Consider the following 14,879-nt stretch of genomic DNA (forward strand, 5'->3'; position numbering starts at 1 on the left):
GTTTGTGTGTGTGCATGTGTTTTACTGTAAAAAAGAAACACATACTCTAACGGCAGGTATTTGCATTTCTTTTCATCTTTACTTTTAGAATCCAGAACACCCAAACAAGGATTATATAATTAACTTTGAGATCCGGTCCTTGCGAGATAGTCGAGCATTGATTGAGAAGGTTGGAATTGAAGATGCATCTCAATTCATCGAGGACAATCCACACCCCCGACTTTGGTATTTAAAAATAAAAAATCCTCCCAAAATGTCTGGTGTATGCATTTAAAGTTTCAGCTCTATTGTCTCCCACTCTCATGGTAGCCTTCATGGGGGTAGACTTGCATTCTTGTTCTTTTTATTTAAAAAAAAAATTTATTGTTTTTTATTTATTTTTTGAGAGAGAAACAGAGAGTGAGTGGGGAAGAGGCAGAAAGAGAGGGAGACACAGAATCCGAAGCATGCCCCAGGCTCTGAGCTGTGAGCACAGAGCCCAACGCAGGGATGGAATCCATGAACCGTGAGATCATGACCTGAGCCGAAGTGATGCTTAAGTAACTGAGCCACCCAGGCGCGCCCCTTTGCTCTTCTTTTTAAAATACAGAAATTAAATTCAGATTTGGAAGTACTCAAAATAAGCATAATATTAAGTAAAAAATACATAAATATGTTAAAGTAATCACTTCCCACCATGTTTAACTAGAAACAACAGGTATAATAATTAAATTCGGGTTCAAGACTTGTTTATCAGTAATGGCAATAAGCTTTTCTGTTTCTTGTTTTAATAAAGGCGCCTACTGGCTGAAGCAGCTCTTCAGAAACTCGATCTGCACACGGCAGAGCAAGCGTTTGTGCGCTGTAAAGATTACCAAGGCATTAAGTTCGTGAAGCGCCTGGGCAATCTACAGAGTGAGTCCATGAAGCAGGCTGAAGTTGCTGCCTACTTCAGCAGGTTTGAAGAGGCAGAAAGAATGTATCTTGATATGGACAGAAGGTGAGTAATGAAGGTACAGGCATTCTGGAGTACTTCTGGCATTCATGCTTTTCTTCTGTACAAATGAGGAATGTACAGTAGACTAAATGTGTCATACCACTTCTTTCAGAAAATAATCTCAGTTTAGTTACAACCTGGATATTCCACGTGGCCCTTACATTAATTTATGTATTGAAGTTTGGAGGCAGTTTCCTTTTTCTTTTTTTCTTTTTTCTTTTTTTTTTTTTTTTTTACATATATTAATGGCTGGCCATGGGAGGTTTTCTATTTGGTAGAAAAAAAAAACATAAGACTGCAGAGACTGGGGGCTTTTATCATTTATTATGCAGTTCAACGTTTGGGTTTTCTTTTTTGATTTAGACCTTTATTTAATTTTTTGTCGTCAAGGACCATGAAATAAAAATGAACAGTATATAGGATTGAGTTTTATTCTTTATGTTCATTTTAGATTTGCATAAAATAATGTATGTATTTCAGCTATAAACATTATGTCTAAATTTTGTTAATATTATTTGTACTTCAAGGAGATCCCTAATACTGCTTAAGCCCTGAAAAGAAAGATAAAACCAAATATGTGTTTATATGTATGGGTTTTTTTTTTTTTTAATGTTTATTTATTTTTCAGACAGAGAGAAACAGAGCATGAACGGGGGGAGGGCCAGAGAGAGGGAGACACAGAATCTGAAACAGGCTCCAGGCTCTGAGCGGTCAGCACAGAGCCTGACACGGGGCTCGAACTCACGACCACAAGATCGTGACCTGAGCTGAAGTCGGGCGCCTAACCGACTGAGCCACCCAGGTGCCCCAGTATATGTATGATTTTTAAATAAGCCTGATCATGTCTCAATAATTGATGAAAAGAAGTTATTATTATTTAAATCATTATTTTGCTAGGAAAATTGGAAGGCTAGGAAAATAAAAGGCAGGAAGTTATTTCCTTTTCCTGATTTCAAGTTCTCCCCATTGCCTCTTTCCTGGTCAAATTTCTAAAATGTTTGGGGAGGTAACTTGTCCGTCTGTTCACTGCTGGGTATTTTCAGTACCCCGGAATTGACCCTAGCATGGGGTAGGCACTTCACAAGTATTTGTCAGGTGAATGAATGTATGCTATTGTTTACAGAGATCTTGCTATTGGCCTCCGGCTGAAATTGGGAGATTGGTTTAGAGTACTCCAGCTCTTGAAAACTGGATCTGGTGATGCAGATGACAGTCTCCTTGAACAAGCCCACAATGCCATCGGAGACTACTTCGCTGATCGGCAAAAGTGGTAGGCGACCTATGTGAACCTCTTCATCTGTTCATGTAGCACTTGATATGCTGCCTGAGTACTTCCCATTGGCACAAAGCTGGGGACATTGAAGGCCGTCCCCCTGGATTCTTAAATTCAAGCAGATTTAAATTCACAATGGGGAGCAAGAGATCCTTGATAAGTGTTATAAAACTTCAGAGTTTCCAAACTCACAAACGTGTGCTTAGTTTCAGGCAGGTTTCTACTGTTTAAGACCACAGTGTGCATTTCAAAGACATATGATTTATTTCTGAAAAAAGGAAAAGTATTTTATGTTTTCTTGTAGATTATTTTCAGAAGTCATTGGCTTTTATTCTTAGGTTTTCATTTGATCAATACACTTATTTATGTCCGTATTTGGAAGCACAACTGTATATCCAGTTACAACAATTTTTCTTAATAGCCAAAGAATGTTGCAACTAAAATGTGCTTCAGAGTCTTTAGATTTTATCCCCCCAGTTTATACACTTCAAAGACATGCTGTAACTGAAGATGGTAACTAGAGTAATACTAGTAATTCTAATGAGCATTTTTAATGAGAGTGTTTATCAGGAGATTCACATTAGTTTTAGAAATTGTTCTTTTTTTTTCCCCCATAGGTTGAATGCTGTACAATATTATGTACAAGGCCGGAACCAGGAACGCTTAGCTGAATGCTATTATATGTTGGAAGATTATGAGGGATTGGAGAATCTTGCCAGTTCACTTCCAGAAAACCACAAGTTGCTTCCAGTGGGTATTAAAAATTTTAGTTTTTAGGTTTGTTAGGTTATTTTTATTAGGTTTTGTGTTATAGTCAGGAAATATCTTCTGTCAGAAAGAAAATTTAAAATCTATAATCTCATAGTTTCTTAAATGTGGAATGATACTTTTAATTGTTAAAACAATATATCAATATTACAGACTGCTTGAAAATAGAGGGAAAATTAGTCATATTCCCACTATTTTAACATGTTCACAATCTCCTATAGTATTGTCAGTTTTATAAAATTGCTTTTAAAAGTTAGCTGACACATGAAATATTTACAGTTAAAATCTCTTGTCAGAGGTTTGCTTCAAAATTATCTGAGCTGGGTCTGGGGATTAGTGTGTGTGTATGTATGTTTGAAATTTGCTGTAATAAAGGTTTAAAAAGATAGCTTGACTTTTATTAGGTTATGTTAACAAAGTATTTAGTGTTAAAAAAGAAAAAACAGAGTTCTCTGGAAATTTGTTTTGAATGTCCTTTTTAAGCCTCTTAATTCTTGAATGACGTTAATGAGTTTATATTTTATTTGTTTTATGTAAAATGTAAGTCATTGAGCTGTATAGTACCTGTAGAGTTAGCATCTCTCAACTGCAGGGTCGGGACATGTTATCGGTTGTGAGTTCTACCACAAAATTTTTGTTTGTTAATTAGTAGATGATAGAATTCTGATAATTCAGTTTTGTCTCTTGTGAATTAGAGCCATTATCCCTGTTATAATGGCATTTTCATGTACTTTATTCTCAGTCCTGTGTTTTCTTGAGTAGGAAAGAAACTGAAATTAGTTACAACCTTGGATATCGGGACAGTGTGTCCTGCATTAATGTCATCTGTTCGGTGTGTCTGATGATGCAGAAAAGAGTATTGCTGTAGGATATCCAGAATAGTATTATTACTGAGTAAATATTAAGTTATTATAGCTATAGTAATAATTAAATAATTAAAATGCTTAAAAATTTTTAGTAGTGCAAATGTTTTTTTTAGTATTGCAAATTTTAAATCAAGTTTTTGAAGGAGTTTTTAATAATACGGTAAAATTTACATAATGTTTAATTGAAAAATACAGAGAACGGAACTATATATAGTATGAGCACAATACATACACCAACTCACACATACATATAGATTCCTAAGACACAGATGTTAGGAAATGACATCAGACTATTGAGAGAGATTTCCTATGGGTAGTAAGATTGTAAGTAACTTTACATTTTTTGTGCTTTCTAATTTTTATTTACCATTACAGTCTATTACTTTGTAACCAGAAAAATATAAACATTACTTTAATTAATTAATTAAATGCTTAGTTTTATTTTAGAGAGAGAGAGAGAGAGAGACTGTGAATGGGGAGGGGCAGAGAGGAGGGAGGTACAGAGGATCCAAAGCAGGCTCTGTGCTGAGAGCAGAGAGCCTGATATTGGGCTCAAACCCATGAACTATGAGATCATAACCTGAGCCAAAGTTAGACACTCACTGAGCCACCTAGGTGCCCCTAAACATTACTTTTAAAAAGATGGTTGGATCTAAAACATACTTTTATGATTTTCCCAAAATATTTTATTATTTTTTTTAATGTTTATTTATTTTGAGAGAGAGAGAGAGAGACAGCACAAACAGAAGAGGGGCAGAAACAGAGGGGGAGACACAGAATCAGAAGCAGGCTTCAGGCTGTGAGCTGTCAGCACAGAGCCCGACATGGGGCTTGAACCCACAAATTGTGAGATTATGACCTGATCACAGGCTCTGTGCTGATAGCTCAGAGCCTGGAGCCTGCTTCCGATTCTATGTCTCCCTCTCTCTCTACCCCTACCCTGCTTGTGCTCTTTCTCTCTCTCTCAAAAAATAAATAAATGTTTAAAAAATTAAAAAAAAAAAAAAAGGGTAGGGAGAGGAAAACTTGCCAATTAGATATCCAGAAGGAAAAAAAAATTGATTTTCTTAAGATGGAGAGTGAGCCAGATGGGTATGGTGGGTTTGTGTTGTGGTTCTCCTTCCTTCCCACCACCCTTGGAGGGAGCTCTGTTTGGGATCTGGCTTCCTGAATTAATGAATGGCCTATCTGGGGCATTTCTTCAGAGAGGTATTAGAGAGCTCTGTGAGTGTGAGATTTTCCTTAAGCCTCTAACATTACCATTGTTATACCATCAGTTGCCTTAAATGTTTTTTTCACACACTAGTATGGGGTTTGTTTCCCAGCTTGACGTTTCTGTGCCCTAGCTACTAGAGGAGCAGAGTGCAGGATGTTCCGGACCTGGTTAAAAAGTAGATCTGCAGCCGGAGCCAGTGAAGCCCCGGTTTCGTAGACAGTGATGCCTTAGCCTCCTTTCTGGTTTGTAGCCTCTGCCCCTGTGTATGTTGCAACGAAAAATTACTGTAACCACCAGTAAATTTAATATTCGTATGTCCCTATGGAGTTTTGTAAATTAAACTATAAGTGATTTCCTTGGTCTGTGAGATCTGATAATATTGTTCTGTCCTCACAGGAAATAGCACAAATGTTTGTGAGGGTTGGAATGTGTGAACAAGCAGTGACCGCATTTTTGAAATGTAATCAGCCAAAGGCAGCAGTAGATACCTGTGTACATCTCAACCAGGTAAGGAACTGAAAATTAAGGTCCCTAGTCATCCTTTTAGACTGTTGCCACTGTAGGGTTGAGGTGGATTTTGTGAAAGGAGCTAGATGCTTTCTTACTTTGTTGAGGACCTAGAAAACACTGGAGTTTGCATTTACCTCTTGAAGTGCTACCGTTAAGGGTGACCCACTCGTAACTAAGTCGATATGGGGACAAACCCTGTGCTTTTTAGTCAGGCAACTTGTTGTCTGGAAGTAATTTCATAATTTTCTGCATTTTATTAGGGTTTTGTTTCCAAAGAAGGACTAGTTAATGGTCATTGCAAGAGGAAGGAATTGAGTTACCTTATCAGTATTTATTTTGGCAGTCTATTTTCCTGTCTCTTTAGAGAAAACATATATTTGATATTCTTGGGAGCTGGAATTTAACTAAAATTAAAGTGCAGAATTGTGGAAATTGTTGAATATCAGTATATTCCTTTAAATGTTTTCTTGAAGTATTTTATAAAGCTCCATTTGCTTTTTAAAAATAACTTTTAAATGTTAAATCTGATAGGACATTTTCTTAACCGAAATGGCATATTTTGTTCTACTATAAGCAAGTATAGCTTTTCCTCACTTCTAGCTGGTGCAAAATTGAATTATAATATTGTAATTATAAACTTTGAAGCTTTCCTTTTCTGATGTCCTTCTTAAGCAAATCACAGTCTTGGGCCATTTAATCATTTTGACATGTTTGACTTATAGAACTTATAATTGCTCTGATTTTAATTAAAGTTACTGTGAACTGCCTGGCAGGCTCAGTTGGTAGAGCATGAGACTCTTAATTAAAGTTACTGTATTAAAAAATATATATACTGGTTTTTAATTTTAATATAGTGTTATTTATTACTATAAACTTAAATCTTTATTGTGTGAATTTTATGACATGTATGACTATAAATGCTTCAGTAGCTGAATGGCATATTTTTCCCCCTCAGTGGAACAAAGCTGTTGAGTTGGCTAAAAATCACAGTATGAAAGAAATTGGATCCCTGTTAGCGAGGTATGCATCTCATTTATTGGAAAAGAATAAAACTCTTGATGCCATAGAACTCTATCGGAAAGCCAATTACTTTTATGATGCTGCTAAACTGATGTTTAAGGTAATACAATAATCTTGGTGAGTATTTGCTATGTTCTAGTTACCAATGTTTTCTTATGTACTGAAGAACACATTTTCCGTTTTCTTTGAGAACAAGTACTTGCTATAGCAAAAGCCCTCTTGTTTTATTACTGCTATAACTATGCATTATCTTAGTATTATTACCTTTTACTAAAAAAGCTATTCATTAGTGTTAGCACCTTACTGATCCCTAAACAATTGAATATTTACTTAATACTGAAGTTAACAAAGAGTTATAGAATTTTCAGGGACCATAAAATACAAATTCCCTTAATAATGGGAATTAAATCCTGTTGATAATAGAATTTTGTCCTTTTAAATGTATACATTTTAAGGGGCATCTGGGTGGCTTAGTTAAGTGTCTGACTCTTGGTTTTGGTTCAGGTCATGATCTTGTGTTTCGTGAGTTCAGGCCCCACGTGGAGCTCTTGTGCTGACAGAGCAAAGCCTGCTTAGGATTCTGTCTCCCTAGCTCTCTCTCTCTGCCCCTCCCTCACATATGCATGTGTGCACGCGAGTTCTCTCTCCTTCTCTCTCAAAATGAATAAAAAAACTAAAAAAAAATAAATGTACACATTTTAAATACATTACTGTTTCATAATATGCATTTGGAAGGAAAAGGACTAATACAGTATTAATGTATATACATTTTATATTCTGTTCTATTTTTTTCCCGTTGATTTAATAAAAAAGGGAATATTCCCCTCAATCATTTAGATAAATCCTTCTTTCTGAAGTCTGTACCGTGTTAAAGTCCTCTTATCTCAGTATACTTGGAACACTGTTTTTTAAAATCTCCTTATGGAAAATGCTACCTCTTCCACAAAAACTTTCTTCATTTTGACTTACTTATTTAAGAGCATTTGTTATGAGTTGTAACTCCAAGGGCTAATGCCAAGGAAAGAACTGAGTACTTATAAGCTAAGGAAAAGGAAATGGGCTTAAAAATATTTATCATAAATGGGTGGTATTTATGTTCCATCCTACTGGTTTTTTTCTTCTTATTAAAGAATCAAATTTTAGAGATGATTGTATGTGTACAAATAAAGATTAAGAAATATCTTCCCCAAGTTCTTTAAATGTTTAAAGATTGCAGATGAAGAGGCAAAGAAAAGAACCAAACCTTTACGTGTCAAGAAGCTGTACGTACTGTCCGCTTTGCTTATTGAGCAGTACCATGAGCAAGTGAGAAATGCCCAAAGAGGAAAAGTGAAAGGAAAGAGCTCAGAGGTAAGGTAGAACATTACAGAACATGAAGTCATCTCAGGTGTTTAAGGAAAAAAGACTATCAAACTTCTCTTTAGGGACAGGCCATTTAATTTGCTTGTCTGCATTTATTGTCTTAAATGATATGAGGAAAAGGAGTCACTGACTTGGAATTAGTACTCAAATTTAGAAATTTCTGCTGAAGAATATTGGAAACTTTTCCTGCAAGACTAATTTGTAGACTTTGCTTTAATTTTTTTTACTTGGTAAACTCTTTCTAACCAGTGAGTTTTAAAAACCTTGCTAGAATATGTATATTACTTTATGTGTAAATGAATCTCTTACTAACTTAAAGTTTATAATGAGTTCTATTAAAAAATTTGACCACACCATGGGGAGAATTGTTTCACAGCATGTATGTTTGTCAGATCACATCAAGGTGCACTTGAAATAATTTACAGTTTTATTGGTCAATTATAGTTTAATAAAGTGGAAAGAAATTTTTGATTACAGCAGCTTAACAAAATACGAATTCTAATGGAGAAATGAAGTCTGTAATGACAGTTTTGTAATGATCAAATCTACTTTCCTTAGTTTAATGTATAAACCGTCTCAGAAGTTGTCTTCGTTAGGGTGACTCATGGTTGCACTGACAGAAAACGTGGCTCTGCTTGACTCATAGGCCACATCTGCTTTGGCTGGTTTGCTGGAAGAGGAAGTTCTGTCTACAACTAGTCGTTTCACAGATAATGCTTGGAGAGGGGCTGAGGCTTACCACTTCTTCACACTTGCCCAGAGGCAGCTCTATGAGGGATATGTTGACACTGCATTGAAGACAGGTGGGCCTTTGACCCAACGGGTACAGTGTGTTTAAATTGAATGTGAAGAGCCAGCTCCTTCAGATTGCCCATATATTAACTTCAGTAACACTTTTATCCATGGGTTTATTTTCATGTTTGAGATTTGCTGTCTATAGTCTATTTTGCACATTCTCCTTTGTTTTGAAGTTCTTTTGATTTTTTTAAATACATACGGTTCACATTAAAGTCAGAGGTTTGAGATAAGCAAAAAGAATGTCTATAGCATTCACTATTCTTTTCATTAAAAGTTAAAGTTTTGAATATATATAAAAGTTTGTGTTTTTTATAATAACATATGTCCTTTTTAAAAAACATAATGTGTTGTAAAATATTTCCATATTAATAGATTTCTATAGTATTTAACTTGTTTTTTTGTTAAAATGACATTGTAAAAAATATAATGTCACTTCTGTAATGATTACAGTCAAAACAGAAAAAAATAAAATAATCTAATAACTTGTAAAATAATCTTATAACTCAGAAGTAATGATTACTAACATTTGGGCGAACTTCATTTTAGACATTTCTCCATGCCTATAAAATTGTGGACAGTTTTCCTTAAGCTAGTATCATACAATATATGTTGTTCAGGGGCTTGCTTGCTTTATGCCCTCCGTTGTATATTGCAGTCATGTTTCCATGTTGGTAAACATAGATCCATGTTATCCCTTGTATTAGCAAGGGGACTGTAACAGTTTTTTTTCTAATTGGTTATTATACATAAGAATTATTTTTATTTTTACGTGTTTACAACTGACCTTTATTTAATTTTAACTGATTAATATGTGGTATAAATTATGTAGTTAGGTTTAAGATAGTTCTATTTCATATAACTTATACACAGTTTCTAAACTTGAAAGATAAATTAGAATTTTAACTTGAGAGTTTTCATTTACTGGGTGAAGAAATCCAATATACAATCTATTAATTCTACAGTACATTTTAAAGAAAGATTATAGGGGCGCCTGGGTGGCTCAGTCGGTTAAGCGGCCGACTTCGGCTCAGGTCATGATCTCGCGGTCCGTGAGTTTGAGCCCCGCGTCGGGCTCTGGGCTGATGGCTCAGAGCCCGGAGCCTGTTTCCGATTCTGTGTCTCCCTCTCTCTCTGCCCCTCCCCCGTTCATGCTCTGTCTCTCTCTGTCTCAAAAATAAAATAAACGTTAAAAAAAAAAATTAAAAAAAAAAAAAGATTATAGCTCTAGTATAGAAAAAGTAAAAATAAGATATGGCAGCTATCAAACTAAATGTCTGAACTGACAACTTAAGAGGCACATTGTCACTTCTCTTTTCTCAAAGTTCTGTTTCATTCAGTAAGACAAAAAAATCTCTTCAAAGAGATGCAAAGAAAAAACACGATTTCGTACTGCTTTGCTTTTTTATCAAAAAGAAACCTGATGTTATTTTGAGTGTTATGACTAACAGTATAATATTAATTTACTTTTTTCTGGAATGCCACAGAAATTTTTAATATATTAACATGAAACAAAAGATGTGGGTTTTGATACCAATTTTTATTTTTATTTTGTCTTTGTGTGTGTTTCTGAATGGCAGAGCGTGCACATCATTTGATGGTGGTTGTTTTGTAGGACCTGAGCTGTTAGCTAGCATTACAGAACTGGGAAGTCATGTAACCTGCTTCCTTCTACCAGTGCTTCGATCTCCCACCGTTATTTTAAGTTTGTAAGAGTTCATGTAGGTTAAACTAAAGCAGCTTAACATAGACTCTTTTCCATGCACGATCATACTAATGATTTCTTTTCAAAATCTAAGTTGTCCTCTTTTCTCTAGCTCTTCACCTGAGAGACTATGAAGACATCATCCCTGCCGTCGAGATCTACTCTCTGCTAGCACTCTGTGCGTGTGCCAGTAGAGCTTTTGGTACTTGTTCAAAAGCTTTTATTAAACTTGAATCTTTAGAGACCCTCAGTTCAGAGCAGAAACAGCAATATGAAGATCTCGCTTTGGAAATCTTCACCAAACATACTCCAAAAGATAATAGAAAATCTGAATTGGACAGCCTTCTTGAAGGGTAGGCTAATTGTCATTAGTATATGTTATACACCCTATTAGAAGCTGAGATTTCTATAAGTGTAGTAGTGTGATATAATAATTTAAGCACTAAATTTTGAAGTAATTTACCTTAATATTACAACCTATTTTATTTAGTCTTGTGAGTATATTAATGCTTTATTTTCTTATTGTAAGAAAAGTTTTTAATCGAAAGTTGCCTTGAGATGTTTTTCATTCCTTAATTTTTTAATTGTGATAAGTAGTTTAAGTAATTAGAAGTTTTAAAGTATAATTCATTGTTTTTCCTCTTGTTTTTACAGAGGGGAAGGGAAATTGCCAACATGTGTTGCCACGGGAAGCCCAATCACAGAATATCAGTTCTGGGTGTGCAGTGTGTGCAAGCACTGTGTTCTGGCTCAGGAAATCAGTAACTACAACTTCTGTCCCTTATGCCATAGTTCAGTGGGATGAAGAAATGACAGATTGTATCTAACTGTAACATACATGTAGCATGTATACATAGCTGTAACTGGATATACAATAAAGTTGACTTTCATACATTTTATATAAAAATCAGCACCATTATTTCATAGTTGTATATTTACACAAAGTTACAAATTATGTGTATATAACATCTATATTATATATACATATATGTATTATGTATACATACAATTTTGTGTAAAAATACAACTATGAAATAATGATGCTGATTTTCATATAAAATGTATGGAAATCAGCCTTATTTCCTACCTGCCTATATCTATCTCTCTGTCTATAAATTATGGTTACATAATACTATGAAAAAATTCCAAATAAGAAATTTTTCTCACAGTTTCAAGGTTACTAATTCATTAAGAAACCTTGGCAGGGGGCAGGTGGGGGAAGCATGGGAGTGGGGCAAAGTTGAATTTAGGGAGTTGACATAACTTGTATTAGAAGAATGTTAAACACTTGTGATACTAAAATTAGCTCTGTTGCTAGCTGTATTTAATTAAATAAGTATTGAATGTCTTCTGTATTTTATTTTCAGAAATGAGAAGACACTTAAAGATATTTTTTATAATTTGAATTGTTTCTAATAGCCTTATTTTTTTATATAGCTTTTCCTTTTTTTATCTACCCTTTTAGCCTCATCTGAAAGATGGCATTTGGCATTACTCTTTATATTGTGGAGAAAAATTGGCTGTATTTATAATGATATAAATTTATACAAAAACATCCATTTTATAGTTATAGTTTTATTTGAAACATTGTCTCCAAGCAGGGCCCTTCATTTAAACAGCTCTGGGGCTGTGGGGAATGATCCTTTCTTAATAATGTGTCTGTTTTATCATTAATTTAAAAAGAAAAAATTGCAAGCATTACAATGGGTAATTGCTTACCTGTTTTATATAGCTAGAAGTGTTCTCCACTTCTTTCTCATGAATTTATGTCCTTTCATTTTGTGGCTGCAGGCCAGACTCTAGCACTGTTTCATCACAGTTATTTGCTCAAGTTTGGCTGATGTTTAGTAGAGGCAATAAATAAAGAGAAATATGCCACGCTACTATTGCAGCTATAATACTTAGGTTAGTTACCACAATGTCTGAAAACAACCATTATACCTTGTAGACCTAGTTATCACATATGTCTACATGTGTATACATACATATATACATACATGTGTAAACATACATATATATATAGAGAGAGACCTATCTTTTCTACTATTGTAAAATCTTATGCCTGTTTGGGATTTATATCTCGGAAAGTTTTAGTGATCTTCCATAATGTCTTAAGGACCTTTGTTTTGCATAAAATAGTACTAGAGACTAAAGACCCACAGTATGAACTGACTTAATTTGGTTTATTCAGCATGAAGGAAATTTCAGAATAACAACACCAAAAAACTCTCCCCTGATGAAAGGAGCAAAGAGAAGCAAAATTGTCTATATGTAACAAGTACTTGGAGAGAAGTTGGACAGAATGAAGCATATAATGAAAACAGTATAATGAAGCAGTTATGTTTCTCTTCCTGTAATAAGCATGTACTGACTCCATTTAATTAATGCTGAGTTGTTCTTTATCATAAAACTTGGCCTGAATTATGTGAGGTTTCAAAGTATAATTGTATTACATTTCAAAGTTTGAAAATACTTTGGTAGGCCAAAGTATTGAGATGATGGGACCAACTGATAAAATTTATGGTGATAAGCAGTGTGCTTAACAAGCAACAAAGATTGTTGACCTGCTATCATGCCACAAATGCTAATTTTATTACACATGTTGTTTTTTGTTTTTGTTTTTGTTTTTTTTTGCTAAATACACTTGGAAATGATCTTTTGTATTCCAAGAGCTGAGATTTTAGGTTTTACATGGCATTAAAAAAAAAAAAAGGAAAGACTAAATATTGACTTGTATTTATTCCTAGTTTCCTCTATGTATAACTTAAGGGTAACGTGGTATTTGTTTTGTTTTGATTTAAATTTTTCAGTGGGGGTTGTTTAGGAATGTGTTGGGCTCCAGAGTGGATAAGAGGAGAAAGGGACAGGAGGTACAATAGATGTAGAATATCATTTTTACTACCAAACAGAAAAAACAACTTTGACAGGTACTAGGCAAATGTCCGATGATTGGAGGTTGCAGTGAATTACTCTAGAGGTCATATAGAGTTCTCATTTAGAAATGGGGGAAATTTTTACCAGATTTTTAAGAGAAAATCAGAAGTACTTATTTGATAATTTATAGCTCTAAGGTATTGCTACTGAGTTTCTAAAATGAAAATGACAACAATATTATGTTGCCCCCTACTGTCTATTCTTAGGATTAATTCATTTTTAAAAATTAATGTTTTTTTTTTTAAATAAACATATTTTTAGAAAAGTAACATATATCCCTGGTAGAAAACTACAAAAATACATAAAGGGTATTTATGAGAGATGGGAAATGAAAATGGTCTTAATAACCTTTTTAAAATTAGAGACATTAATTTATATTTTAGTAGAATTTGAAGAAAAAACGGGTGAAACTGAAGAAATCACTGTATTGTAAGTTCTCTTCATAAGAACTACTTGTTCTTAAGAAATTTCTCTAAAATTAAGAGAAAAAGTAGACATTAAGAGGCTTGGAGTTAATATTTTATTTAACTACTAATTATTTGGCATAGCTTATATTTCTAGTAAGTAAGATTTAGAGAAAAAATGAGATACCTCTCACAGATACCATAATAGCCAAAATTAAAACTGCCAAGTATTGGTCAGGATATGGAACAACTGAAACCCCTATATATTGCTGGTGCAAATGCAAAATAGTACACTCATTTGGGAAGAGTTGAGTTTCCTAAGTTCTCTATATATTTTGGGGGGGGAAATATGTATGTGTATGTGTGTATGCATGTATACATACGTATTTGTGTGTATGTATATATATTTTTAACTGCTCCAGTCAGTGAAAGTGAAGCTTTACTGAGGCCCCAGGATCATAGGGTCAGGCAAGAGGCTGCCCTGTAGGGGAAGGAGGAGCTCATTGAGGGACCTTATTTGACTTTTCTTCTCAGGGCTTGGGTTGTTGGTGTGGCCATACTTTTTTCAACAGTTGACAGTATGAAGTTGCAGGGGAACATAACACATTCAGCAGATTATCGTGTTGCAGTTGTATTTCTGGGTGAGGAGGCTCGTTGATGCCACCCCACAGGCAAAGCACCGCATGCAGGTGGACTCTGTGGAAGACGGACTTGAGCGTCAGAGAGGGACAGCAACTGAGCCTAGCGCCAGCAATGAAATTACAGGGCAGGCCCTCCAGTGTCATGTAGACCAGAGCTTCTCAAGTGTGACAGAGACGCCAACTCAGAATCTTGTGTGTCCTATCAGTAGATGGACACATCAGCCCAGCATCTCTCACAGAACACGATTTGCAGATATTTTCTCCCATTCTCTGGGTTGTCTTTTTACTCTGTATAGTCTTTTAATGCACAAAAGTTTTAAATTTTCATGAAGTCCAATTTATGTTTTGTCTTTGGGGTCACATCCAAGAAGTTGCCAAATCCAATGTCACAAAGCTTTTGCTTTATATT

General features: G+C 34.7%; 1 protein-coding gene across 2 annotated transcripts in view; it reads left to right on the forward strand.

Annotated features, from left to right (window-relative positions):
- The window catches only part of WDR35 (WD repeat domain 35), a 61,232-nt gene extending 47,915 nt beyond the window's left edge, over positions 1–13,317 (forward strand). For both annotated transcript variants that reach the window (XM_049651980.1, XM_049651979.1), the window contains 10 exons: positions 89–225; positions 776–979; positions 2,100–2,246; positions 2,867–2,999; positions 5,496–5,606; positions 6,565–6,729; positions 7,839–7,979; positions 8,638–8,794; positions 10,604–10,844; positions 11,146–13,317. In XM_049651980.1, the coding sequence (XP_049507937.1) occupies positions 89–225; positions 776–979; positions 2,100–2,246; positions 2,867–2,999; positions 5,496–5,606; positions 6,565–6,729; positions 7,839–7,979; positions 8,638–8,794; positions 10,604–10,844; positions 11,146–11,296 (1,587 nt within the window). In that variant the 3' untranslated portion in view covers positions 11,297–13,317. The remainder of the gene's footprint in view (positions 1–88; positions 226–775; positions 980–2,099; positions 2,247–2,866; positions 3,000–5,495; positions 5,607–6,564; positions 6,730–7,838; positions 7,980–8,637; positions 8,795–10,603; positions 10,845–11,145) is intronic.
- Positions 13,318–14,879: the final 1,562 nt, after the last annotated feature.

This window comes from Panthera uncia (genome assembly GCF_023721935.1).
Source record: "Panthera uncia isolate 11264 chromosome A3 unlocalized genomic scaffold, Puncia_PCG_1.0 HiC_scaffold_12, whole genome shotgun sequence".
NCBI lineage: Eukaryota > Metazoa > Chordata > Mammalia > Carnivora > Felidae > Panthera > Panthera uncia.